The sequence below is a fragment of the Danio rerio genome, chromosome 7 (genome assembly GCF_049306965.1).
Source record: "Danio rerio strain Tuebingen ecotype United States chromosome 7, GRCz12tu, whole genome shotgun sequence".
Classification (NCBI taxonomy): domain Eukaryota; kingdom Metazoa; phylum Chordata; class Actinopteri; order Cypriniformes; family Danionidae; genus Danio; species Danio rerio.
In genome coordinates, this window is record NC_133182.1 from 4,868,578 (window position 1) to 4,895,000 (window position 26,423).

At 37.9% G+C, this 26,423-nt stretch overlaps 2 protein-coding genes across 3 annotated transcripts in view; both read right to left on the minus strand.

The window, feature by feature from the left end:
• Window positions 1–11,827: 11,827 nt before the first annotated feature.
• On the minus strand, window positions 11,828–18,152 carry zgc:195075. Its single transcript, NM_001130660.1, has 3 exons — window positions 18,019–18,152; window positions 15,859–15,890; window positions 11,828–13,112 (listed from the first exon to the last, which is right to left on the minus strand). The coding sequence occupies exons 2-3, from the start codon at window positions 15,863–15,865 to the stop codon at window positions 11,857–11,859; spliced, it is 1,263 nt and encodes a 420-aa protein (NP_001124132.1). The 5' UTR covers window positions 15,866–15,890; window positions 18,019–18,152; the 3' UTR covers window positions 11,828–11,856.
• A 2,300-nt stretch (window positions 18,153–20,452) lies between these two features.
• LOC100333313 (uncharacterized) overlaps window positions 20,453–26,423 on the minus strand; it is a 10,830-nt gene continuing 4,859 nt past the window's right edge. The window contains exons 3-4 of one of the 2 annotated variants that reach the window (XM_073907988.1): window positions 24,135–25,153; window positions 20,453–24,083 (exon numbers count right to left, since the gene is read on the minus strand). In XM_073907988.1, coding sequence (XP_073764089.1) covers window positions 23,769–24,083; window positions 24,135–25,153 — 1,334 coding nt within the window. In that variant the 3' untranslated portion in view covers window positions 20,453–23,768. Of the gene's footprint in view, window positions 25,154–26,423 lie in introns of both variants that reach the window. The other variant, XM_068222510.2, reaches the window with a different exon arrangement.

Genomic DNA, 26,423 nt, shown 5'->3' on the forward strand with positions numbered 1-26,423 from the left:
TGTGAATGAGAGTGAATGCTGAGCGGCCGCATATACTTCTGACTGCGTGATCGTGCTGCACACACACATAAGCTCTTTCGCGCTTTTAAGAGCAACACGTGTACAACTGTGGCGAAATATGATGCAATAATCATTTATCTCGATTAATGCTTTTTATAATCGTTTGAAACCGAAATCTAAATCAGATTTTCGATTAATTGCAAAGCCCTTTATAATAGTGGACCATTTTTATGCCTTTTTCTACCTCAATACTTATCCTCTCCCGCGCCCCCCCTGTGAACTCTGGCGCCCCCCTTAGGGGGGCGCAGACCCCAGGTTGGGAACCACTGCCTTAACCCACCCTTAAAGATAATATTTTCTAGTCAACAAAAATGCAGTGCGTTTGGATCTATATTATGCACATTGCTAACAGTAGAACAAGTTTAAGGGCAAACCCATCTGCCAATTAGGCGGAAACTTTTTGTGAGAAGCAATTATTAACATATTGGGCCCTAACATACACCCGGCGCAATGTGGCGCAGGGCGCAACGCAATAGGTGTTTGCTAGTTTCAGCTCAGTCGTTTTGATGCTGTTTAAATAGCAAATGCATTTGCGCTTATATGTGCGCCCATAGGCGTTCTGGTCTAAAAAAGAAGGCGTGTTGAGGTGTATTGCTATTTTGAGAAACTATAATAGTCTGTTTTTAGTGTCCAGCGCAGAGCGCGTTAGTCGTGCGCCTCGCTTACTCATTGCTTAATACACTCAAGATGTAGAGCAACACGCAAATATCTTTACATATGAAAAAGAATTCAAATATTAAGGATATATATATAGGATATAATAAGGGTATACAGCCTATAGGATATAAATATAAAGGATTAAAATATTACAAAACATATTATTTTCTAGCCTACATAAATATAAAAACCACTGCCTTCATGCCTTCATCTCGGGAGGCTTTTTCAGTTTATTCATAACAATGTGCTTTAATATAATGTTATTATTATTAGCAGTATTATTTATTATATCCATATTTATATTTTTTTTATTAAAAACAAGCTTAGATTTGTCCACCTGTCAGGTTTTAGACCATATGGGGCACAGCATGTGTTTTAGGATATAACTCAGGATTTTGAGCACACTTTGTTATTATTGTTCATTTATTCGTTTGCTCGAAATCAGAACTGAATTTAGAAAATTTAGAAATCTTTGCGCTTAACAAACTAAATTAATTATTTTTAGGCAAATTGATGTCTGTCCATACAACACGTTTCCTTATCCACAAGACTGAAAGTGAAAGTAAAGAATAAGAAGGCTCATCTCTCAATCTCGCGCTGTGGATGCTCTGTTTAACTGTTTTCTTGCTAGTGAAACGCGCTATGGCGTGCCTCAACTGACTCTTAAAGGGAATGGGAGACGAGACTCTGATTTGTTTATTCTTAAAACACAACTATAATCCTGTGTTCACACCAGAACCAGAACCCGCGGATAAATCGTGCTATTCGCGCGTAAATACCCGCGGGAACATTTGAGGTTACTCGCTTCATTCGCGCGTGAAATCCGCTTTATTGGCGTGTCAAATTCACTTCAGAACAGACGTGGATTTGCGTGATGGGCAGGGCTTCTGTCTGCCCTGTGACTGTAGCTTCGTTGCTAAATGGCTAACATGGATTTTATGAAGAAAATAACAGTGTTTATGTGCTCTATGAATACTAAAAAATAGGGTCCTGTATGAGTCCACTACATGCTTTCAGAAGTGCATCCAGCTCTGTGAGCTCATAAACTCCTCCAGAAACTGAACCTGGATGACAGAGGCTTTCAGCGGTGCTTCTGACTGAGCCAATCCCAGTTTGATGACTTGTTGTCGGTGTCAGCTGGAGGATTTCCCCCGGGACACCATCAACAGTTTCTACGTCACAATCACGCCCCCACAAGAGCAAGCTTCTGATTGGTTAACGCAGATTTTCGAACTCGAGTGATTCGCGCCACGTCATTCGCGAGTATCGCGCCATTCGCACCGCACAATTCGCGACATTCGCGCCACGTCATTCGCGCGTATCGCGCCGCAGGATGTCTATTCGCACGTTTTCATTGACTTAACATGTAAATCACTCGCGCTTGATCTGGTTCCGCATCTGGTGTGAACGCAGCATTACTCATTAAGAAAATAAGCTCAACCCTTTTTGACCAAAGCGATTTTTTCCATCCTTATATTAGCAAAAGAGGATTCTGACACACCCTTAATGCGTTTGCACCCTGCGCTTTGCACTTTGCGCATTGATCGTCAAAATAGAGCCCATTGTGTTTTAAAGCCATTAGTAATATTAATTAACTGGATACATTTAAAGGTACAGGATGTAGCCCAACCACCTAGTGGTTGAACAAGGTATTGCATTCCTGGATTAAAACAAATGCAAACGGAGGTTGCCAGATTGAGAACCAACAAGGGTGATTTTTAAATCGTGTTCTAAATAAAAGCAACAGCACATAATAAAAGGAATATTTTCCGTAATAAAAGGAGTTTTTGTTCTAACAAACACCTCGATTTGATATTTTAGAAACACTATTTCTCACAGCTGAACAACAGGATCAACTGACAGTGCTGTTTACCTCAGGTACACCTCATGTGCTTTATTCAGTGTTAAATGCTGAAAATGTGAGTTTAAATGCTATCTTACATGACATTTATTGCCATACTATAAAAGCAGCAGCAGATAGTTCATCTCAGATCCTAAAAACAAAATAAACTCTCTAAAATAATACTTTAGAACTAAACACATATCAATTCAGCATCAACATGTAATAATGTTAAAGAGGTTTAATATGCATTTATTACAATATAAACCTCACCATTTTATAACTGAAGACATATTCTGTGCTTCTGCAATGGCTGCGTTTACATTTCAGTCGTGTTTCGTCTGGTGCAAACAGCCAAATTGCTCATCACTGCAAATCTCATCGTGTAGCTTGTTGTTAGAACACTGGATTACAATATAACCTGCTCACCCAATGTTTGCGCTCATAATATTAGGTTATGAATGAAATACGCTGTTTTCCATCAAGGCAACACGGGGTGCTGAAATATAATTAGCTATAAGTGGCACTGGGCGTGTTCAAGGACAACATTTCAGCACAAAAAACACATTTTCAAAGCAGAATATCTGATTTCAGCATTGTTTTTCAGATAAACAAGAATGTTCACTTTGTATGCTTCTTAAATATCTGCAAACATATTATGGTATTGGTATGCTTTAGAAGAGTCAAAAACTGACACACAGCAACTTTAATATAAATTTGTCAATTATTAATAATTTAAAAGAAATTACAGCAACAAAAGACCATTTTGATTCAAACACTTTTTAGTGTTAACGGCTTAATGTGGGGCAAGTGAAGGTGCTCTAGAATGGGAGAGACTGTATTGCATTAGATGAGTCACTTTAATGTAATCTGATTGGTCCAGTTTGGGTTGGTGATCTTAAGCCCAGAATAAAACAAGCTCAGTAAAAAGCACACATTTTAAACATAAAAGATTTCATGAAATTAACGTCTAAAATTTTAACGGTAGCCTATATTAAAATAATTCAACATTTAGCGAAACACACGGGCGGAGGGGGGAGAAACCTATTTCCTTATACAGCTGTATGATATGGTGTATGGTGTAGAACAACACTGAAAGTGTGACACAGACATAACAGCCACAGTCAATTTAAAACTATAAGTGTATTTAAATACATATACACATACTTTTATTAATGTGGTCCTTTTAATGATGAGAAGCTTAGATACAAATCAGCTGTCATGTGAAACCATATCCGGTGCCAAGATAAATTTATAGCGTGTTGTAATACTGCCAGAAAAACATGAGCTTTTATTTTAAGATCAAAAATATCACAAGATTACACGGTGATTCATCTTTAATGACTATTAACATATTTCATGTTACAGAAGTGTAAAGGAAATCTTTGGGACCAAAAGCTTCGTTTAAAAGTGCCGCAAATCAATGGTCCTCTATAACGGCTGTTGAAATGAATAGTTCTTTTATTAAACAGAGTAAAATCTTGGACATTAAAACAGTATTATTGGAAGAGTGATACACGACATAAACATGATAGGCATTTACCAATAGGAAATGCAAATCAACTACTATTAGCTAAAGCTTATCAATTCATTAAGAGTAAATGCATTTCTAATGTAAAATGAATAACTCACATTGATCAGAATCGGTGCAGCAGAGGAGACCGTTTTTTCCAGTGGCTCTTGTGTCTGTCTCGCATACACTTTCAGTTTTGTTTTGTCCTTTGTTCAGAAAACAGAAAATGTTTTCTCCTCCCCTTTGTACAGTTGAAGACAAACATCTATCTATCTTTCCATCCATCCATCCATCCATTCAATTTAAATATTTTCAAAGTGTTGTTTACCATAGAGATTTTTTTTTCAACAATGTTTAAACATATTAGTTTTAAAAAAACTAATTACCTTTGTCTTTGCCATGATCACTGTACATTATAGTTTACAAGATATGTTGTAAGTCACTACTGTTTAAAGCAGGGGCGCCTGCAGGATTTTATTCCAAGGTATGCACAAATTCAGCACCGCCCCGCCCCCTTCCGCCAGTCATGTCAAGAAACACTGATGCTTGCTGTCAAAGGCTGCATTATTCAAGGGCATTCGTTGTGACATAACTTGTTTCCTTTTTAATTTTAATATTTCGCTGAAATCTAAATGTAATAAAAGCACATCAGCACCAAGGAAAAATCAGACGCTCAAGACGAAATCTTTAAAATTATGACATATTTAAAAAATTGCAAATAAATGACAGAAAATCGTGATAAAATACAATTAGTGACGCATTAATTAAATCCTTACTTTTCACTGACAACAATCATCCACCCGCGCAGCTGAGTAGTGGACGGGCTCAAACAAAAATAAAATTTGCAGCCTATATTTTTCTTAGAAAAAATGTCTTTTTAAAACCAATTTCATATATTGTTTGTCTCTTTGTTCAAATATTTGTCTTGGTCAGTTTTCTTCTAGATAAAATAGAAGAACCAATAACATTTGAAGTGAAGTGCTTCAAAACTCGCAATTTAGCTAACAATGCCGAACCACGAGCTGAACTGTCAAATAAAATAATAATCTAGGCTAAATTAAAGTGAAATGTTTAGTTTTAGAGGGGCCTAAATTAAACTGTTTTCCCATGTCGCGCCGGTCAATTACAATTTAATTCATTTAATCAAATAATTTGAAAGAGCAGGACAGGCGTTTTCAAATTCGCATATTCGCAACAGCACTGAACATTCAGTGGAACAAACTTGGTTGAAAATGTGAGACACTTTAGAAACTCGTGAGAAAGGAGGTGACTGCTTATTTATGCCAGTCTGTCAGATAAAATAGTTTAAAACACCTTAAATGATAGCTGTTCCATGTGAGGAGGCCGCGCAGCAGCTGGATCTTATCTGGTCTAATGAACAAGACAGACAGCTTAAGCTTAGTTCACACTACAGGATTTTAAACATCAGCAGATCGCTGTGCCGTTCACACTACATGACTTGACTTTGTGTCTTTTAATCTCTGTGGTGTTCACACTACGCAACACTCCGTGAACGATCCACAAGAGGGGGGTCACACACTACATGATCTGACAACAACTCATTCCCCACCAGTTCATTCAAGCTACCAAACCACAGCCAATGAAAATTTGAGGGAGGAGTCGTCAGAAAAAGCTGAACACTATTGGCTGCTTGTGTGCTGATGACATCACTGAAAGCGTTTCAAGCTTTGGAGAAAGCATTTAAAAACATCGTCATATCAGCTGATTTATCAGCGGATTAATCACTCATCTGCAAGGTTCCAGTGGATAGATACACAGAGAGTTTTTAATTTTTGTAATTTTATAACTCTTTGAAATAAAACTAACAAATAACACCCTGCCGTTTTCTAACTATCAGTGTATTTCTTTCTGACATTGTTATTTTTTTATACAAAACAGTAAAGAACTGAGCATTTCTGTCTTAAATTACCATATTGGTTAAAATGACTGCATGCATGTCTGATACTTTTCGCTGTGACTTTAAATATGTGTGCATTTTCTTGCCTGGCAACTTCCTGCTAACATAAACAAAACTTTCTGATGGCAAAAACATCAATTTACTTCAGATATCTTTCAAAACAGCATATTCTGTGCTGTTAAATAGCTCCTGTTTGAAAGTGAAAATGAAAGCCAAGACCTTTGCGTGTTCTAGTATCTTAATTACATATTTATAGGCTGTATTAGCAAAAAAGATTATATTTTTAGGGTAATGGTGTCATTAAATATGATGCCAGACATTCAAAGCTTAATTTTAATACCTTAATAATAGCTTTGAATGTAAATATGTTGTGACAATATGGCGTTTTATATAAGAACGGTCAGAATGAGCAGTATGGTAATTCTAATAGTTACAGAGTTCTAGTTCCACTGTTAATATACTACTCTCATGTCTGTGCTAACGCAGAATGAAGCGAGTGCACCGATGCCCATTCTGACCAATCACAGAAGTTTCTGCTGAGCTCCTGATCACACAGCCATTCAGCTCATGCTGATCTGCTCTCTCATTGGCTGCAGCTCGTCACTACATCTGACCACACATGGGGTTGAGTCGGCCAACTGCTCTGGAATATTTAGCATGCTGAATGTTGGATTTCCGTCTGCGAGGTGTCGGCGACGCGTCAGCGAGCCTCGTTGATGCGTTTTTTAGTAGTTCACACATAAAGAGCGGCGAGCGCCGTGCACCCGCAGATTTCTTCCCAAACACAGCCCGATCTGTCGGCGAGCTCGTTAACTTCCAAATCGGGCTCAAATCAGGCTTAAAATCCTCTAGTGTGAACCAGGCATTAAGTGCTGATAATGAGACTGGTCTCTCCACCTCGTGTGGGGATCAGTATTTGTCTTATTTTAGGCCTTTTGGCAAATGTCTTAATTCGGTTTTGCTATTTTAAAGAGCGTTACTCATTTTAACCTTGTTTTAAAACAATAGCTATCTGAATGGTGATTTTTAGGTGCGGAAAATCCACCAGTAAAACTAAAGCCAATAGATTTGTTTACCCATCTCCCACCATGCAAGTACATACACACTTTAAAACACACACCTTTATTTGTTGTCATTCTTTCTTGCTTTATCGATATATCGTAGTGTATACTGTTTAATAATCAATTGAAATTATGTAATAAAAAAAAGCTGCATTAATTTGCGTCCTCTCATGGTAGTTTTACGCAAAATGCGTCTAGCCGTACACCTGCAGGCGCCACTGGTTTAGAGTGCAATATATACTCGGTTACGGCCTGAAACCTCCCCTGCACGGTTTCACTGAACATTGTTGAAGAGTTTTAAAATTTCTTTTTTTTTTTAAAGTTGTAAGTAGAAATGTTTTATTCAGCCACCACTACAGTAGGAATGGTTTAAATTATTCTGACATCTACGGACCAGTGTTTTCATTACTGCAACAGTCTCAAACACATGCTGATTCTTGTAAAAGACAACGAAGAAGATTTACCAATAGCAGGACTTTGCACAGGTGCAGTGCGTGGAAGTGTGTAATATGTGTGCGTCAGTGTGTGCATATCCAATGTCCCCACAAATAAAGCAATACCACCAGTAAACTTTGACCATGTAGAGACTTTATTTTTGAGTCCCCATGAGGAAAGTGGATAGTAAATCAGACAGAATGAAGTATATTGAAAATGCAAAACATGCTTATTGTTTCCTGTGAAGTTTGGGAGAGGGGGAGAGTATATTGTCCTCATCTATTCTATTTGATGCATATTATCAGTTCTGCTCGTGTTGGTGTGAGTTTCCTCTGGGTGCTCGGGTTTCCCCCACAGTAAAACACTTGCGCTATAGGGGAATTGGATGAACTGAATTGGGCGTGTAGTGTATGTGTGTGAAGGAGTGTGTATGGGTGTTTCCCAGTACTGGGTTGCATCTGGAATGGTATCCGATGCGTAAATCATATACTGGAATTGTTGGCGGTTCATTCCGCTGTGGCGACCCCTGATAAATAAGGAAATAATTTGAAAGAAAATTAATACCTATAAATGATAATACTTTAATCAGTTTAGCCATGCAAATGAGGTCACAGCAGGGCAGTCGATTGAATTCTTGCAGGCAGTTTGAGTACGCAAACTTTGAACTTTTGATTGATTTTTTTTTTTATTGATTTTAATAAATAGTTTGTACACTCTATATCAGGGGTCACCAATCTCGGTCCTGGAGGGCCGGTGTCCCTACAGGGTTTAGCTCCAACTTGCCTCAAAACACCTGCCTGGATGTTTCAAGTATACCTTGTAGTAAGACCTTGATTAGCTTGTTCAGGTGTGTTTGATTAGGGCTGGAGCTAAAATCTGCATAACACTGGCCCTCCAGGAACAAGTTTGGTGACCCCTGCTCTATCCTGCTGAGTATAGAGTAGGCTTTATGTAACGGGAATTCACCTTACATTATGAAATGCACTACTGGAATTTTGCCATGTTGTAATGTGCTTTGTGTTGTCACATTGTGTTTTATAGCACTTGACACATGTTTTTTTTCAATGCATGCCTTACACTTCATAATTACTCACTTGTATGTAAATATTTTGAAGTTAAAGAGTCATTCCCATTGTCACAGATCTACAGGATAGTCCTGGAACTGAAATTATCTTTTAACTGAAAACATAACAGCAGGTTTAACAATAGTAAGTGGTGCAGTTAGCTTAATGTTATAAGATCTCATAAGCTTTTTTAACTTATGATAAATAAAATTTTCATGGAAACATAATTTAAAAAATGGATCGAGGCAATTTGGACATAACCCTATGTACTATTTGTGATGTTATCATCCACTCTGGAGTGATTTTGAGTCTTAATTTGGCCCTATTTTTGTAGGCCCTATGATACACCCCTGGAGCAATAAGGCGGGCAGTTAAGAGGAATTTAAATAGGCTGCATCCTTGACCAGCTGAGAGCTGCTCTAAATTCCAGCGCATAGCACTAGATATATTTAGCTGCAGGCTATATTGTCTTCTCCCTCTGACATCACAGACTAAGGAGATCAACCTCATGATCAACCTCCATGGGGGCAGCACAATGAGAAATTGGACTGGGGTGGACTCCACAGCTCTTAATTGCCTGCAGAATTATTGCAGTGGTTTTGCATCTGTTGTGTTGGACACACTTGCAGCTTGAGTGGTCCCAAGCTATATGCTGCAAGTCCTGCTGGAAAGACTGAAACCCCCAACCCTCTTTGTTTTTTCGTTTACTCCATGTAGTTCTGAGAGCGCTCTCACCCAGGGCCGGCCCATGGCATTGGCAGTATAGGCAACTGCGAATGGCGCAGTACATCCAGGGGGGCGACAGAAATAAGAGAAGGAAAAAAGTAACTTCCACTATTCTTAAATCTATGGTATTACTTCAGAAAAGAATAAGCCCACACTATTTTAGCTGTATAGTGCAAAGCCTACTACTAGTAATAATAATATCGCCTAAGACCCCCCCCCCACCCTGAATACCTGCCACACTGTGTTGATTTTTTGATGGATTAAGCTCAGCATGTCAAAACGTCCCAAACCGTCTGGTGCACAGGGGAGGCAAAAAAAAAAAAGAAAAGTGGAGGAAAAACATGACAAAGAAAGAGGTAATGTTACAATAAAGATGATTATTTTGCTGTATCAGAACGAAGATTGATAACGGCAATAATAATTTGCATGAAGCATACCTGTCAAATCTCCCGTTTTTGTCCACTATCATTCAGATTAGGTATTTTCCCATATTCTACCCCGTATGTTTAATCTTTGTATGAAAAGTGAAAGTACCATCAATAGAGACCCGTTCTTGTGATATGATTGTAAGAGCTGTTCAATAGATTTGTGCTTTCACTTTATTTTTGCTTGAAAGCACGTTAAATTAATATAAAAACATCCGCATTCACTTTCTTTCCATTAAAGCTGTGTGTCGAAAGTCGCAACTTCTGAATCCGTTTAGCCCACAGTATGCATGCTGACTGACGGATGCGTTCCGTATGATAAACTGTTCCCAGATAAGCTTCTGATTTTTGGGGGTCGTGTTTGGAGAGTGTAAAGAGTGCGTAAAAGTGTAAAATTCCAGTATTTTAATGATGGAATAGCAAATGTGTTGTAATGATGTTGCTTGGAGTTGCATATTATATTAAGTCAGTATAAATAAGCACAAACATGGTTTTAATGAAGAGATATTTTTAAATCCAGTCAACATTCAGAATAGATAATGACTGGACTAGTTGAATAAATTCAAGCAATATTATAATCTTTTTAAAGATAAAATGAAGTTTGTGTAAAAAATAATGTTCAGGTAATATTTTGATGAGAGACATAGGAGAGATTGTGTCTGTGTCCACAGTGCGAGTCCTCTGTGTGAGAATAAACATTACTGTATAATGTTTAATATAATGACACATTTCTGATTTGAAAATAGTCTATTTATATGAAGTCAATGATAGAGAGCAAGAATATGTGTATAGCATAATTATTCCTCTCACAATTTCATTTAGAAAATCTGAATTTTGTATAGTTGTATTCTGATGCATCACTGTCTTTTATATTGGTCCAGGACCATGGCCTCTTCTCAAAAGCCCCCCCATCCCCCATTTATTTATAATATTTGTTATACATAAATATATAACAAATATTAGATTTATTTTTAATAAAGTATTATTATAACTGTTGGTATTATTATATGTCTGCATGAATTGAATAAACTAAATTGGCTGTAGTGTGTGAGTGTGAATAAGTGTGTATGGATGTTTCCCAGTACTAGGTTGCAGCTGGAAGGGCATCCACTGTGTAAAACATATGCTGGAACGGTTCATTCCACTGTGGCGACCCCTGATTATATTTATATATATATATATATATATATATATATATATATATATATATATATAGAAGAAAGAAGAAACTACTGTTATACAATGACCTGCCTAATTAAGCCTTTGAATCTGAATGCTTGTATTTAAAAAAAAAAATCTAGTCTAATATTATTTACTGTCATCATGGCAAAGATAAAATAAATCAGTTATTAGAAATGAGTTATTACAACTATTATGTTCAGAAATGTGTTGAAAAAAATCTGCTCTTCGTTACACAGAAATTGGGGAGGCAAGGGTCGCTAATAATTCAGGAGAGCCAATACTTACTTCAACTGCATTTTTCCTCCCTGTAAATAAGGAAAGTGAAATAAATAGAATAGAATAAAAATATGAAACAAACTGTGCTTTAAGCATCCTCACTGTAAGAAAAACACTTTAGCTGCAAAAGTCCTTCAGTCAAGAGCAGTGAGGGATTTTCTCCTTTTGTTGCCCCTTTAAGCTATATATTTTCTCGATAGTCTACAGAACAAACCATCATTACACAATAACTTGCCTAATTACCCTAACCGGCCTAGTTAACCTAATTAACCTAGTTAAGCCTTTAAATGTCACTTTAAGCTGTATAGAAGTGTCTTGAAATATCTAGTCTAATATCATTTAGTGTCATCATGACAAAGATAAAATTAATCAGTGATTAGAAATAAATTATTGAAACTATTATGATTATTATGATTGGGGGAAAAAAATAAACAGGAGGGCTAATAATTCTGACTTTAACTGTGTGTGTGTGTGTGTGTGTGTGTGTGTGTGTGTGTGTGTGTGTGTGTGTGTGTGTGTGTGTGTCTGTGTCTGTGTGTGTCTGTCTGTGTCTGTGTGTGTGTGTGTGTGTGTGTGTGTGCGTGCGTGCGTGTATAACTAGAAACAAGACACAATCGGAAAAGCATTTTGTGCGGTGTGTGAGGACCATAGTGACACTAATCACAGGGCTACTGCTGCCGACTCGTTCTGATTTTCATTTTATTCTGTTTGTGATTTGTCATTGAATGCATCAGTGACAAACTCTTGTGCCTTCCCAAACATGGTCGTAGCATTGTCGTAGTTGAGCTTTGCTGACTTGACCATGGCATCATACACTGAATCGGCTTCTTTTGCTGCTTTATATCCAGCGACTCCTCCTGCAAGCGCTCCTGCAAGCGCTGCGGTTCCCAGGACGGCAGTAACAGCCGTGGCTCCTGACATTGCATTACCTGCTGCTGCCATTGCTTTCACTGCTGTTTTTCCTCTCGTTTCCTCTGCTGCTTCTCTTGCTTTATCATCTGCTTCTTCAGCCTTTTCTTCTCCATCTGCTTTTTCTGCTTTGTCTTCACCATCTGCTTTTTCTCCAGTCAATTCTCCTTTTGCAAACTTTCCATGTGTTGCCATGTTTAGCAATGCCTTTACAGGGAAGATTGCTTGAAGAAGAGCCCAAAATGCAGCCAATGCAACACCTATACCCAGAAAAACACCAATCAGCACTCCTGTTGTCACTCCTGTGATCTTCTCCAGTATTTTTTTCTGGACATGTCCCTTTGCCTTTTCTCGTTTCTCTTCCAGAGTCAGATTGTCCTCGTTGTTTTTGATCTCCTCCTGAATTTTCTCCTCCAGCTTTTGCAGCATCTCATTGGTGTAGCAGCCGCTCTTATTCACCATCTCGTCAATGGTTTTCAGCAGATTTTTCACCTGAGCTTTGTTGCTCCTGTAGCCCCATGGACGTTTTGTCCAGCATTTGCTGTCGATGACGTGTTGGCGGCCTCCGCATTTGTCCACCAGCTCCTGCAGCTCTAAGCAGTCCTTCATGAATTCCTCGATGGTTTTTCCTTGTAGTTGTTCACCAAATGTGAATAAGATCACAATGTGGTCAAGCACATGTTCCTTCAGTTTGTTCAGATGTTGTTGGATGATCTCCAGTTCTTCTCCTGTGTACTTCTGAGCCTTTAAAACGATCACAAACGCATCGACCCCTTGAGCACACTCAACTAGAGATTTGATGAGCTCAGACTTTGTCTCGAAGTCTTCAGAATTGGAGTCAAAGAATCCAGGCATTTCAATAACCGTGAGATGTCTGCCGTATCTAATTTTCTTCTGAGCTTTTGAGCTCTGAGTTTTTACAGAATCACCCGAATCTTTAAGGGTGAATGCTTTCTCTCCGAGAATTGTGTTCCCAGCACTGCTTTTTCCATGTCCTGATCTTCCCAGAAGCACAATTCTCCTTCTCTCGGGTGTAGATGTACAGGCTACGGCAAACAAAACAGAGAAAATAAATTTAGTTTTTTTTTTTTTAACTGTTTCTGAAAGGTTAAGGCAAGATGTTGTCAGTGTGACATTATGATATGAATTAGTTATGTGCTGATCGATACTAGAATATCGATATCTCCGATACCAGCTTTGTATGTTCTAGAATTGATTATCTTATAAAAACACCAATATTTCAATCAATTGGAGCAAATACGTAGTTTATTTTAAAATAGAAATACAGTGGAAAGTGATCACAATTACCCTAGTTTTTCTGAATAATGCCAACTTAGTTGGAACTACTTGCTCTTCCGCCTGCCAAGTCATGTGCGTAATTTGGCACTGTACAACTGCAGATCATGCTAGCCAATCAATCTGCTGGCCTGACACATGTTGTTTAGTCACGCTGTCATTGGATACAGGTGACCGCTTTTGAAGTTATGTGTGAAGCTACTTCACTTCCATAAACTCAAACAATGTGGTTTGTGACGTGTAACAAAACAGTGAGGCACTGTGGTAAAACCATAGACTGTAAAATATATGGACGTAGTATCCGTGACGTCACCCATAGGTTTCTGAAGAGCGCAAAAGAAGCCACAAGTAGGCGCGGCCAACCGTCGCCATTTTGGTCACGCGTCATCACACCCACGGCGGGATACCAAACAAAGGCAAAGAGGCGGAGAGTGAGCGGAGCTACAGACACCTGCTGACATTTAGCTTGGACCTGGTTCAGACACACTTTACTTTGGGAGAAATGCTTAATACTTTATCACCTGTGACTCGTTTGTACTCTGACCACTTGTGCTTGGCTGTACACTATATCAATAAAGTGTTTAGACTTTTAAAAACACTGCTGTAATAATTGAGCCACTAAACATTGTTCTTATGACGTTTTTCAACAGGAGGAAAACGCGAATTACTTCCAAACTCTTCAGATATAGTCTGTGTTAGTTACTGTAAGACTATTGATGAACTCCAGCATAACACTGTATGACAACGCTTCAGATGACTGTTCTAGAGCCTACAGCTAATCAGTCTGACAGGTTCTGGAGTGCATTACAGCTCTTAATATAAATATAAACGATAAATGATCTTAAATAAAACAAATACATGTATAGAGATGGTATATAAGTATATAACTTTACTCACATGGGAAACGGAGGCCACGTGAATGGTTTGTGAGCACAATTAAGTGCACTCAGCATGCCATGCCATCTAATAATTGTAGGAAACAAGTCCAAAAGGCAGTTGAGTGTGTAAAGCCACATAAAACAACACAGAAATACGATAAATATGCCGAGTTCAGTGGTTAATCTGCAGGATTCAGCTGAGGTGACGTGACAGCGACCAACGAGACCTAGCTGTCACTCAAGTGGCCACGCCCTTAATTATGCCAACTTAATATAACTTAATATAAAGGAAACGGATGAGTTATAAAAAAATTCCCCCCCTCACAGTTGTCATGAAGGGTAATATTAGCTGTATTAACCAAAATCTTTTTTTGCACCAGGCTGTAAACACCTTTTTTTCTGCTGTAAAGTTGGCCATTCTAACAGTTTCAGATGAATTGCAGTTTTAGTTACTTCCGTATTGGCTTCCTGAGGGAGAGCGGGAGGTTGCCGCTTGGGTAAAACCACAAACCTAAAACATCTACATATAAATCCCAAGACAGTATATGACTACGTCATGACTAGGTGGTGTTAGATCACCATCTCCACGCCAGATAAATTTGATTGAGCCCCAGACGCCAGAAAATGTCTGTTTCTCCAGGTATATGGACAACAAGTCAGCAAAGTTTCCAATACCTAAACCTGTTAACCAGTATTCGACTGAATTAACAGTCTCCTATCAATATAGGAGTTGACTGAGAAAACCAGAAAGGAGCAGAAGCAGGAGACAAAGTCGTGATGATGAAGAGAGCAGAGTTTATTGGGTATGATTCAATGCTCTGACGAGGATGAATTCAGCAAGTGTTATTATACCACAAGCAACAGCAATGGAAAATTACTGCTTCACAACATTGTCCAGAGACAATGCAGACCTTGAAATGGAGACATTCTCTTATCTCTTACTCATGAAAACAAGTGTCGCTTGAATCCACACAGTCATAAGATTATAACAAATATGGAAAAATTGAAATAATAATGAAGCAACAATTATTTTAAAATAGTAATAATAAAATATAAAATACATAATAAAATGACAAATAATCAAATCATTAACTACTGATCAATAAAATAATATAATGATAATTATATAAATGACTAATGATCATATGATTAAGTAAAATAATTAAATAAATAATAAATTAATAAAAACAAATTAAAATAAAACACAACACAAATAAATAGTTGTTTTTTGTGACAATGATAAAGCAACGGAGAAAAGGTTCAAAGCACTGTCATGGGGACCGGATTAACATGCCACTAAACTAGAAGGTGTGAATGTTCATTTCAGGCAGGCGTTTATAGATATACATGCTCACATGCTGTCAAAAAAAATGTAAGTTGGCCCTGTTTTGTATGATAATTCTTCATCAATAAACTATAAACAATAATAACCCGTAATATGTCTCGTATTCAGTATAAAGTGACACTTTTAAGTACACTACTTTTTACTTTAATTTCCCAAACAGTCATTTGTGGGCAGTATTGGTATTGGATCGGTATCGCCGATACTCGACTTAATTTTACTTGGTATCAGATAGGAAACCAGTGGTATCGCATATCACTAATGTGAATCACTTACTTCCCATTCTCCTCGTCTGTCAATATCAGTGTCTGAAAGGTCAGAAAACACAAGTTATTTTTAATGCTTTTTTATTTTAAAGATGAATTGATATTATTCATGATGCTTCATCAAATGTCAGACAAACTGTTTATCTCCAGTCACATTTGTGAATCTTAAAAAGAAAAGTATGAATGCATCAGAACGAGGTTGGCATTGGTCCACTATATATATTATTATATATATATGTGTATATATAATTTCCTGTCAGGCTATTTATACACAAGTTTTAAAAACGACATAGATGTACCTGCTCTTTTTGGGGAAACTTCTACTTAAAGTGTAGCTTGCTTATTTGAGTCCTTTTGTTCAATCTTTTTGGATTAAAGTGTGTTTTTTATAAATGCTTTCATTATTCAAAATAATCTTAATCATTGTTTCAGACTTAATCAAAACAGCTTGTTTTGGGTTTTACATTATTATATTTTGGAAAGTTTTATATCTATAGATGTAAACCCTTTTACCATATTCAAACAAGAAGCATTAACCTAGAGTTATGTTTGAACTCCTAATGTGTGCTTATTGCTTTGCATTTAATAGGCTTGTTCATTTGTATGTTTATATTACCCTCTCGTTTCCCCTTATATGATTCATAATTCCCTTATTGTTTAAAAATGGACTATACTTTGAGACTTTATTCTGTTTTATTTGTAATGTAAATCTTTTGTTGTTATAAATAAATAAATGATGATGACGCCATGTGATATTGGTCATTATGACTGCTGCAACTTTGAGCCCCGAAGTGTCCGGCTTGACGAGTCCGTTTTTAACTCCACCACCGCCTGCGCTCGGCTAATCTCGGTGATCTCCGGCTGCAGCTGTGCTTCATGTCGAGCGCACTCGTAGACTTTTCTTTGGCAGGGCGCCCAGGCATATTAACGGCAGCCTGAGTATTTATTGATATTTTTTTTACTATTATTATCATCCTTTTACCCTATTACTAACATCCGCGATCGATTAAGTAGTGGAAAATCTCTCATTTACTCGTTTTGTTCTGTGTGCACCAGACTTATCAGCACTCACACACAGACAGTCACGTGCTCTTCAGACCAACAGAGGCGCGCCTTTTTAGGAATTTGGAGGGGGGGGTCGCTCTCACCACACCGGCTCGGATTTCTAAATCCTAAAATATCTGGGATTCAACTTTTGCTTTTCGCTTTCTAAAGCTCGTATGTGTTTTTGCATGACTCTTTTATTAAAGACTACTTTCCGCTTGCTTCACAGCTGACAGTGCGCGCACAGCCGCAAGACCAAGAGAACAAGCAAATGATAGATTTAATCTGAACGACTCAGAAAAACGTTTGCTTTCTTTCAATAATCTATTGAAATAATAATCAATAATGATATTTAGAGACATTGTCTGTTTTTATTATTTTTTTCTGTCTTTTATTTCTTATTCACTGATTATTGTATTAATTTATTATATAATATATTATATAGGCTATTTTATACATGTATCTAAAATGCTTTGGCATCAAGAGAGAATCATTAGCCCCCTTTGATTTTTTTTCTCATATTTTTTTCCCAAATTATGTTTAACAGAGCAAGGAAATTTCTACAGTATGTCTAATAATATTTCTTTCTTCTGGAGAAAGTCTTATTTGTTTTATTTCGTCTAGAATAAAAGCAGTTTTTAATTTTTTAGAAGCCATTTTAAGGTCAATTATCAGCCCATTTAAGCTATATTTTTCTCGATAGTCTAATAAAACCATTGATATACAATAACTTGCCTAATTACTCTAACCTGATTAGTTACCCTAATTAACCTAGTTAAGCCTTTAAATGTCACTTTAAGCTGTATAGAAGTGTCTTGAAAAATATCTAGTCTAATATTATTTACTCTCATCATGGCAAAGATAAAATAAATCAGTTATTAGAGATGAGTTATTAAAACTATTATGATTAGAAATGTGTTGATATATATATATATATATATATATATATATATATATATATGTATATATATATATATATATATATATATATATATATATATATATATATATATATATATATATATATATATATATATATTGTGTCTGTGTGTGATCTATAATGACACTTACATGGCTAGAACATTAATGCACTGTGTGTAAATGGTGTGCAATGGAAAGTACTCACATTACAGCTTGAACTCCTTTTCTTTGTTCCACCAAGAGTCGAAAAAGAAGGTGAAGTTTGTTGATGGATGTCCAAAAAAAGATCTAGCATTCGTTTTCTTTTAATATAAGTCCAATGGGAGTAAACAACAGTGATTATAAAAGCGAAAGTAGAAGTGTCTAAGAAGTGACCCTCTTCATTTTTTTAGTAGGCTACTGGAACAGATGGTTAATTCAGTCGTTGCAGTGGCGCCATCTGCTGCACACAGTCAACAAACTGATGCTGAATTCTCATTAATCCACAACAAAATCAACATTTAAGTTACAAACCATGTTGTACCCCCCCCACACACACACACACACACACAAACACAAAGAACTAATTGTGTTATTTAGTTACTTTTTATGGAAAGTAATGCATTATATTACTTCTGAGTTACTTTTGCGTTACTTTTCCTCACCTGGCTGTGGTTTGATTTCTTTCAGCAGGTGTTTTGTTTATAGAGAAGCTCTGCATTTAACAACCTATACCTTAATTTTGCTTAAAAAAAGTAGGATATTATATTTTGGGAACTTTCTGAGCCCAGAGATCTAAATGTTGTATATACAGATTAATGACAGCATGTATAGTGATGTGTTTAGTGTTATTAATTTAGTAAATTCACTGTCCATTGCGATTAGACTAAAATAAAGCCTAAGAGTACTAACATAAAATAATTTATATTAAGGCAAAAAAACGATTTAAAATCTTTTAAAATGTACAAAATTAACAGTAATACGATAAAAACATCCCCAAATCAAAATAACTTGAAAAAAATTGGTTAAATTTCTTTACGTGGCCTTCACAAATGTGTAAATCATTTCCCAAAATACACTTACTATATTACAAAACATTGTTGCTTATACAGTACTGTTAGACAGTGGCTGCATCTCCTCCACATTAAAAGCCAGAAACATTTATTTTAGTCAGTGAATTGTTTTACCTGGAGAACATGAACTGAAATCATTTGTTGTTTAGCTGGAGGTGGGGTGCAGATGTTCCAGAGATTTTCCAGATATTTACCAGCATCACTGTGTGAAAGAGGCTTAAGTCAGTAACCAAGATCAGTCAATATGCATTAATCCAGACCAGTGGCACAAACAGCAAAAGTGGAAAACGTAGCCAAGTTAAAAGCGTACATGACTGTAATATATAGCTTTCCATCTGAACATAAAGAAACATTTCTGAACTAATCTAATTCTCATTTGTAATTTTAATATCCCACTGCTGAAATAAATCACACTATTCATGTCGCCTTATATATTTAAGTAAACTAATTTTGAGAGGAGCATGTGATATGATTGATCGCGGCTGATCTCCCTTCTGTAATCATTAGTAAGTCAATCGGATTAATCCAAACTCACTATAACTCGATTAGTATTACTCCCTCATCTTCGTTTTTTTTAAGAATCCTTTCATCCAGGGGCGGACTGGGACAAAAATTCAGCCCTGGCACTGTAGCCACATCAGCCCACATTACCACACCAACACAGCCCCACCCACGGACACGCACATTTAGTATTTATTTTGGTGTACAGATGGTAAAATAATATGACATTCTTGCCAGATTTTGATAACGTCCGGATGACCTCGGATTGGCTCGGCCAATCTTCAGGCGGCCGTCGCCGATTGGGCCAAAGGCTTAACATTTATTATTATTATTATTATTATTATTATTATTATTATATATATATATATATTTTTTAAATCAACATCATAATATCACATCTAGCAAGAGGTAAAAGCTGCCTGCACGTAAAAACAATACATATTTAAAAAAAACTGACCGGCCCACATTTAAAAATTGTTCCGGCCCTTCTGGCATTTGCCAGAATTGCCAGATGGCCAGTCCGCCCCTGCTCCAATCCACCCTATCCCCCCTTTTCCTCCTTTACCAGGGGGAGCTCTTGAAAGCTTTCTGAACTTGTACCCCTATACATGCTCATTGACCAGTGGTGTGTTTCCCAAACAACAACGTAACTCGCAGCTGAACTATCGTGGTACGATGCATCATTTGGAAAAAGAATGATGTAGTGACGAGTGTTTCCCAAAACGCGTAGTTTCTGTCGCAGATCTATCGCTTGAACCATTTCTTTGTGCAAATTATTTATTTATACACAAACAAGCATTTAAAATAAAATCCAATAACAGATTTGGTAAAAACATGCACAGGCACATATAGGGCCTGCTTGCTTTACAAATATTAATGAGTATGACATATCATATTCTAAAACGTAAACTCACTTACAAAAGCTAACACGTGTTCAAATATCATATAGAAATCATATAAATAAATAAATAATGAGGCTATTTATCATGAAATGAAATTTAATAATTATTATGTATTAGAAAAAAAATCATACTTTAATAATAATATTAATGATGATGATGATGATGATTATTAGTAGTATTATTAGGTAGGATATTGTTTATTTATTTATTTATTTTTAAAGTCTTCTTTTACAATTTGACACATGTAAACCACTGCAGAAATGTAACAAGCAGATCCATGTCATATACAGTACAGATATTTAATAAATAACCCACTATAAATTAAAATAATTAACGTATGCTTTTTGTTTTTACAAGCTTTGAAGACGTAACATAAATTCTGCTTTTAAATAACAGGTCACCTATAGCTTTCGCCATGAGGTTGTGTTCCAAATGACATCAATGTTTTCTAAGTGCACTGCGAAGGGAGCGTGATTGTAAACATGAAGGTCACTAAAACTGAAGTGCAAAAATCCTTTAAAAGTAAATTACACTTAAAAGAGATGACCTTAATGCTTTTTATTTTTCATAATTACAATTTTGAATGTTAGAATGTTCTAAATGAATAAGTGGGAATATAACACAGCCAGAAACTATGTTTCTAACTACAGCTCCAGAGCTGTAGTTGCGAGTGCTCAAGTTTGTGATGCAGTTTGCGTATGTTCATTGGAGCGATGAATTTGGGAAACGGCAAATCAACAAACTATGTTTGTCATGACAGAACTTGCAATCTTAGTTGGCTAACGATGGTTTTGGGAAACGCACCCCAGTTTGGAGCCCTGGGTGCAATTATCTCCAAGCTCAGGGTTCTCTCCCAGGACAACATGCCAAACCTGCTATTATATCAAGCAATTTCTTAGTGTGAACTCTTGAAACAAAAATGCTGGAAAACTTTGCTCTTCAAGCACATCTATTTATTGCATTGACATGAACATAAAGCAATTTCCAAAATGCATGTTCACAATTAAGCTGAAGGGTAAATGCAGACAAACTGAATTTAAAACATTAAGAGCACTTTCCCTCATATGAATTTGCTGCTAATTTACCAACTCACAACCAAGAAACAAATGGGTTATTCATTAAAATATTTCAGCTGAAATCATGGTTCTTGGTTATTTGCATAATGCAAATGTAACATCATATTGAGAGACCAAATAAACATAATCAATGTGACCCTGGATTACAAAGCCAGGCTATATTATTGGGAATAGGCAAAAATACGTTATGTGGATCAAAATGAGTGACCGTTTGTCTAAAATGACCAGTATATGAAGTAAAGATAATGTTCATGAGTATCTTTTTTTCTAATTTTATTCTGCAAATCTATCAAAATGTAATTTTATTAGTAATATGCATTGCTCGTATCCCAACAAACAGACTCTACCAAAGGAAAACGTATTGTGTATCCAATCTCAATTTCTAAAAATAGACTCTTGTGCCTGGGTTTGAGATCCTGGGTCACAAATTACATTGAAACCTTAAGAATCCAAATTCATGACAGCCAATGGGCTATATGCACAGGTGCAAGGTTTACGTGATTTTTCAATTTTTTTTCAAATTACATGTTCTCCCCATGCTCACGTGGGTTTCCAAAAACATGCAACTTAAGTTAACTGACTAATCAAATTGGCACCATAGACATGCTCCTAGTAAGTAGTCATCTCTTAAGAGCAATCACTATCTGTTCATTAGCTACTAAAGCAGGGGAGTTCTCCAGATGTACCTGAGCTCAAACTCCCCTCTCACCTTGCAAACGGGAGGAAGCCCCGGGCTCGAGGATCTTATATTTCTCCCAGGACAGCATGCCCAACAAGCTTTATAATCAATCATCAGCTCAGTGTGAACTCTTGAAAATACTGTAAAATACTTTGTAGGAAATCTACATGATGACAACACAAAAATGCGACCTCTGATTGATGCTTTCTCAGTTATTTGCCTAGGGATGAGATCAGAACAGAAAATTGACTAGGCAGGTGGTCAATGCTAATATGTAATGGCGGTAGTGTGTACAATTTGGCATCAGCACCTTTGCTTCAGAAATGAGACTAAATAAAATATTAGTCTTTGAGAACAGGATGAGGAGCTTCAGAACAGGGCTGCAGGCGGAAATGCAGAGAAGCTTAAGAAATATAAAACACTTTCAGCTCTATCTGAAAATGTAGTCCCGTGGACGTTTCTGGTGACTCCGTATTATGTAGCCGAAGGTAGGTATGGCTGCATTTCATTTTTTAAGCGAGCGCTAGGGGGCGGTATGATGCCAATCCTTTTCGAGCTTACTGGCTGACCGCTTACCTCCTTGTGGAGGGCTTTCCCACCGCAACCAGTTTATCTGGGTAGCTTGTTGTGTATGTCAGTGGACTTGAGACACAGAGAGAAGCTGACGACGACCACCGGGTTTGAGACCAGGGAAGAGCAGTTCTAGAAATCAGGTAAGACAAAAACAGAATCTAAAAAATAAAGTAGTAAGTTCATAACAGATTGAGAATGTGGTAAAATCCGAAAGCGTGGTAAAAATCAGACAAGGAATTTTCTTTTTCTGGACGGCTTGTCGATTGCTGGTTGGGTTTAGGGAAGTAAGCGGGTGGGCGGGTCAATCGGTAAAATTGGTTGGGTTTAGGGAAAGAGGAGGGAGGGTCGGGTGATTGGCCGGTCGCCCAGTCAATCATTCCATCAGTCAGACAGTCATTCTACAGCGGCCTCTGGCGGGTGTATCTGATAACAGCATAGGCGTGAACGGCACTCACAAGAGACATTGCATTGAGATGCAAAAAAGCGCACACAGCAGCCTCTCATGGAGTCGCGAAAACAAAAACTGCAAAAATACGTACCTCCTGGGACGTATTTCGCTGTCTCCAGAAACATCCACGGGACTATGTTTTCAGAATGAGCCTGGGTTGTAAGGATGGTTTATTGATGTTCACTAGCGGGGTAAACTGAGATTCTACCAATTAAAAAAGAACTGAAAACATCTTGGCAGAATGAGTAAATGCACAAATAATAGTAGTTTTAGGTGGATTGCTGATGTAGATGCCAAGAAAATAAGACAAACAAGTTCATTCAGAGATTATCTTTAAGACAGGATCTTAGGTGGTAGAGAAGCTGATTACTTGCTTTGAGAAATGCTGTTGCTGTCAATTATTGTTTACTTCAAGTCAGTTTAATAGTAACAGGATTAATCAAATAGACCCGTCGATAGTAGGTTTGTGAAGAAATGGTATGCTCCCTTGTAAAAGTATTTTGTAGTATTTTGAAAATACAATTTACAGTATTTTATTTAGATACATTTGTGGTTGCTTTGTGTTTATTTTAATGCACGCAAAATTGGGGTATTTTTCATTTAGTTTTAAAATACATTTTAATGTATTTTTGCCCATCCCTGGCTGCAATTATGCTTTCAAAGCTATTTATTGCCAACACGTTTTCACAACATGTTTACAGTCATCAATGCATGATGTCCAGCTTTAAGTATCCACAGAGCCATTGAAAATTAGGTCAGTAAAGTCCTTTACCTTTTTGATCACATACTTTGCATTCTCTAAGTTAGCCTTACCTGCCCTGCAAATTGCATCACCCACTGAATCAGCATCTTCTGCTGCTTCGTATCCAGTGAATCCTCCTCCAATTCCTCCTGCTACAACAGCAACTTCAGCAACAACAGCTGCAGCCACTGGACCTGCTGCTATTCCTCCTGCCTCTGCTGCTGCAGCTCCACCAACAACACCAACCTCCGCTGCTATTGCTCCTGCCTCTGCTGCTAGTCCTCCAGCAACTCCGACCTCAGCTGCTACTGCTCCTGCTTCTGCTGCTATTCCTCCAGCAACTCCGACCTCAGCTGCTGCAGCTCCTGCTGCTACTTCACCAGCAACCCCAACTTCAGCTGCTCCTACAGCTTCAGCCATCGCTCCTGTTTCTTCTGCTGCTACTTCAGTCACAGCCGCAGCTGCTGCCTCTCCTTCTGCTGTTGCTCCTCCTCCAGCGGCTGTTGCTCCTCCTCCAGCTGCTGTTGCTCCTCCTGTTGCTGCTGCTCCTCCTCCTCCTCCTCCAGCTGTTGCTCCTTCTCCAGCACCTCCAAATAAGGCTTTTAATAATTCATATTCAGAGCTTTTCAAGAAACCCAATATTGCAGCTGCTACTACACCTAAGCCCATGATGGCACCAGTAAGCACCCCTGATGCAGTTCCTGCAACCTTCTCCACAGTTTTATTATGCATAAAATCAGTTGATTGAGCTGGTTTCTTGTTATTCTTCATCTGCTCTTGAATTTGTTCCTCCATCAGCTTATTGGTGTAGCGGCCGTTCTCTTTTACCATCTTGTCAATGGTATCCAGCAGACTTTTCACCTGCTCTCTGTTGCTCCTGTATCCTGTGTTACGGTCATTCCAGTGCTTGCTGTCAATGACGTGACAGCGACCTCCACATTTATCTACAAGCTCCTGCATTTGTAAACTGCAATACACAAATTCTTCGATGACCTCGCCGTTGAGCTCCTCTCCTGAAGTGAATAAGATCACTGTGTGTTTCAGGGCATCCTCTTTCAGCGTGTCCAGAATTTGCCGCACAATCTTGTCTTCATGCGTTACATATGCTTCAACCTTTAAAACAACGACAATGGCATCAACGCCTTCAGCGCTGTCGACCAGAGACTGGATGATCACCGATTTGGTCTTCTCATCATGATCTGTGTCAAAGAAATCAGGTGCGTCAATAACTGTGATCTTTCTGTGATTCAGGAGAAGAGAGTCAGCCAATTCTTTAGCATGATCTTCAATTGTATTCTTTGCACTGCTCTTGCCGTCTCCTTGTTTCCCGATAAGGATGATTCTTCTCTCCTGAACAGAGCGGCCGTCTATTTGAGGAAAAAAAAAACTGTTTATACTATGCACTTGATTTCTAAGATCGGCAGAATGCTTTTAAGGGTGCTTTTACATCTGTAGTACACTTTATTTGGTCCAGACCAAGGGCAACAAATGATCAATTGTAGCATTTTCTGCTGTCTTTGGGTCGTTTTTACACATTTACATTTACATTTAGTCATTTAGCAGACGCTATTATCCAAAGCGACTTACAAATGAGGACAAGGAAGCAACTTACACAACTATAAGAGCAACAATGAATAAGTGTTGTAGGCAAGTTTCAGGTCTGTAAAGTCTAAGAAGGAAAGTGTTAGTAATTTTTTATTTTATTTAAAAAATTTTTTGAGTACAGTTAGTGGTATATCCAGAGAGGCAATTGCAGATTAGGAAGTGTAGTGGAGACTAAATAGTTGAGTTTTTAGTCGTTTCTTGAAAACAGCGAGTGACTCTGCTGTTCTGATGCAGTTAGGGAGTTCATTCCACCAACTGGGCAGATTAAACGCGAGCGTTCGGGGAAAGTGATTTCTTCCCTCTTTGGGATGGAACCACGAGGCGACGTTCATTCACAGAACGCAAGTTTCTGGAGGGCACATACATCTGCAGAAGTGAGAGCAGATAAGAAGGAGCAAAGCTAGAGTCGGCAAACATCCGAGCTTTTAATTTGATGCGAGCAGCAACTGGCAGCCAGTGCAAACGGATGAGCAGCGGAGTGACGTGCTCTTTCAGGTTCATTAAAGACCACTCGTGCTGCTGCCTTCTGAAGCATCTGAAGAGGCTTGATAGAGTTAGCTGGAAGCCCTGCTAGTAGAGAGTTGCAGTAATCCAGTTTGGAGAGAACAAGAGCTTGAACAAGGAGTTGAGCTGCATGTTCAGATAAGAAGGGTCGGATCTTTCTAATGTTATAGAGTGCGAATCTGCACGATCGAGCAGATTAAACCTGATTGCTTTGGTCCGAACCAGTTAAAAAGAACCAAAATGCAGTCATCTAACAGTATCCACATTATTTATTGGCCAGATGTTGTTACACAAATTTCCTAAACTGCTTATGGATTGGTCAGAATTCACGTGCGGGAAAATGCCAATGGAATTCCCGCCAGTAAACAAACCGGCAGACCCAATGTCGCTTTTGACTATGGAGTGACGACTGCGCTGGGTGATTGTATCCCTGCTTGTAGTATACTGTATAGTTGGTTTACATCACTTTAGACAAGCTACACATTTCGAGAATGAAGTGCGGCTGCAGCTGGAAAACAATGCTTTCAG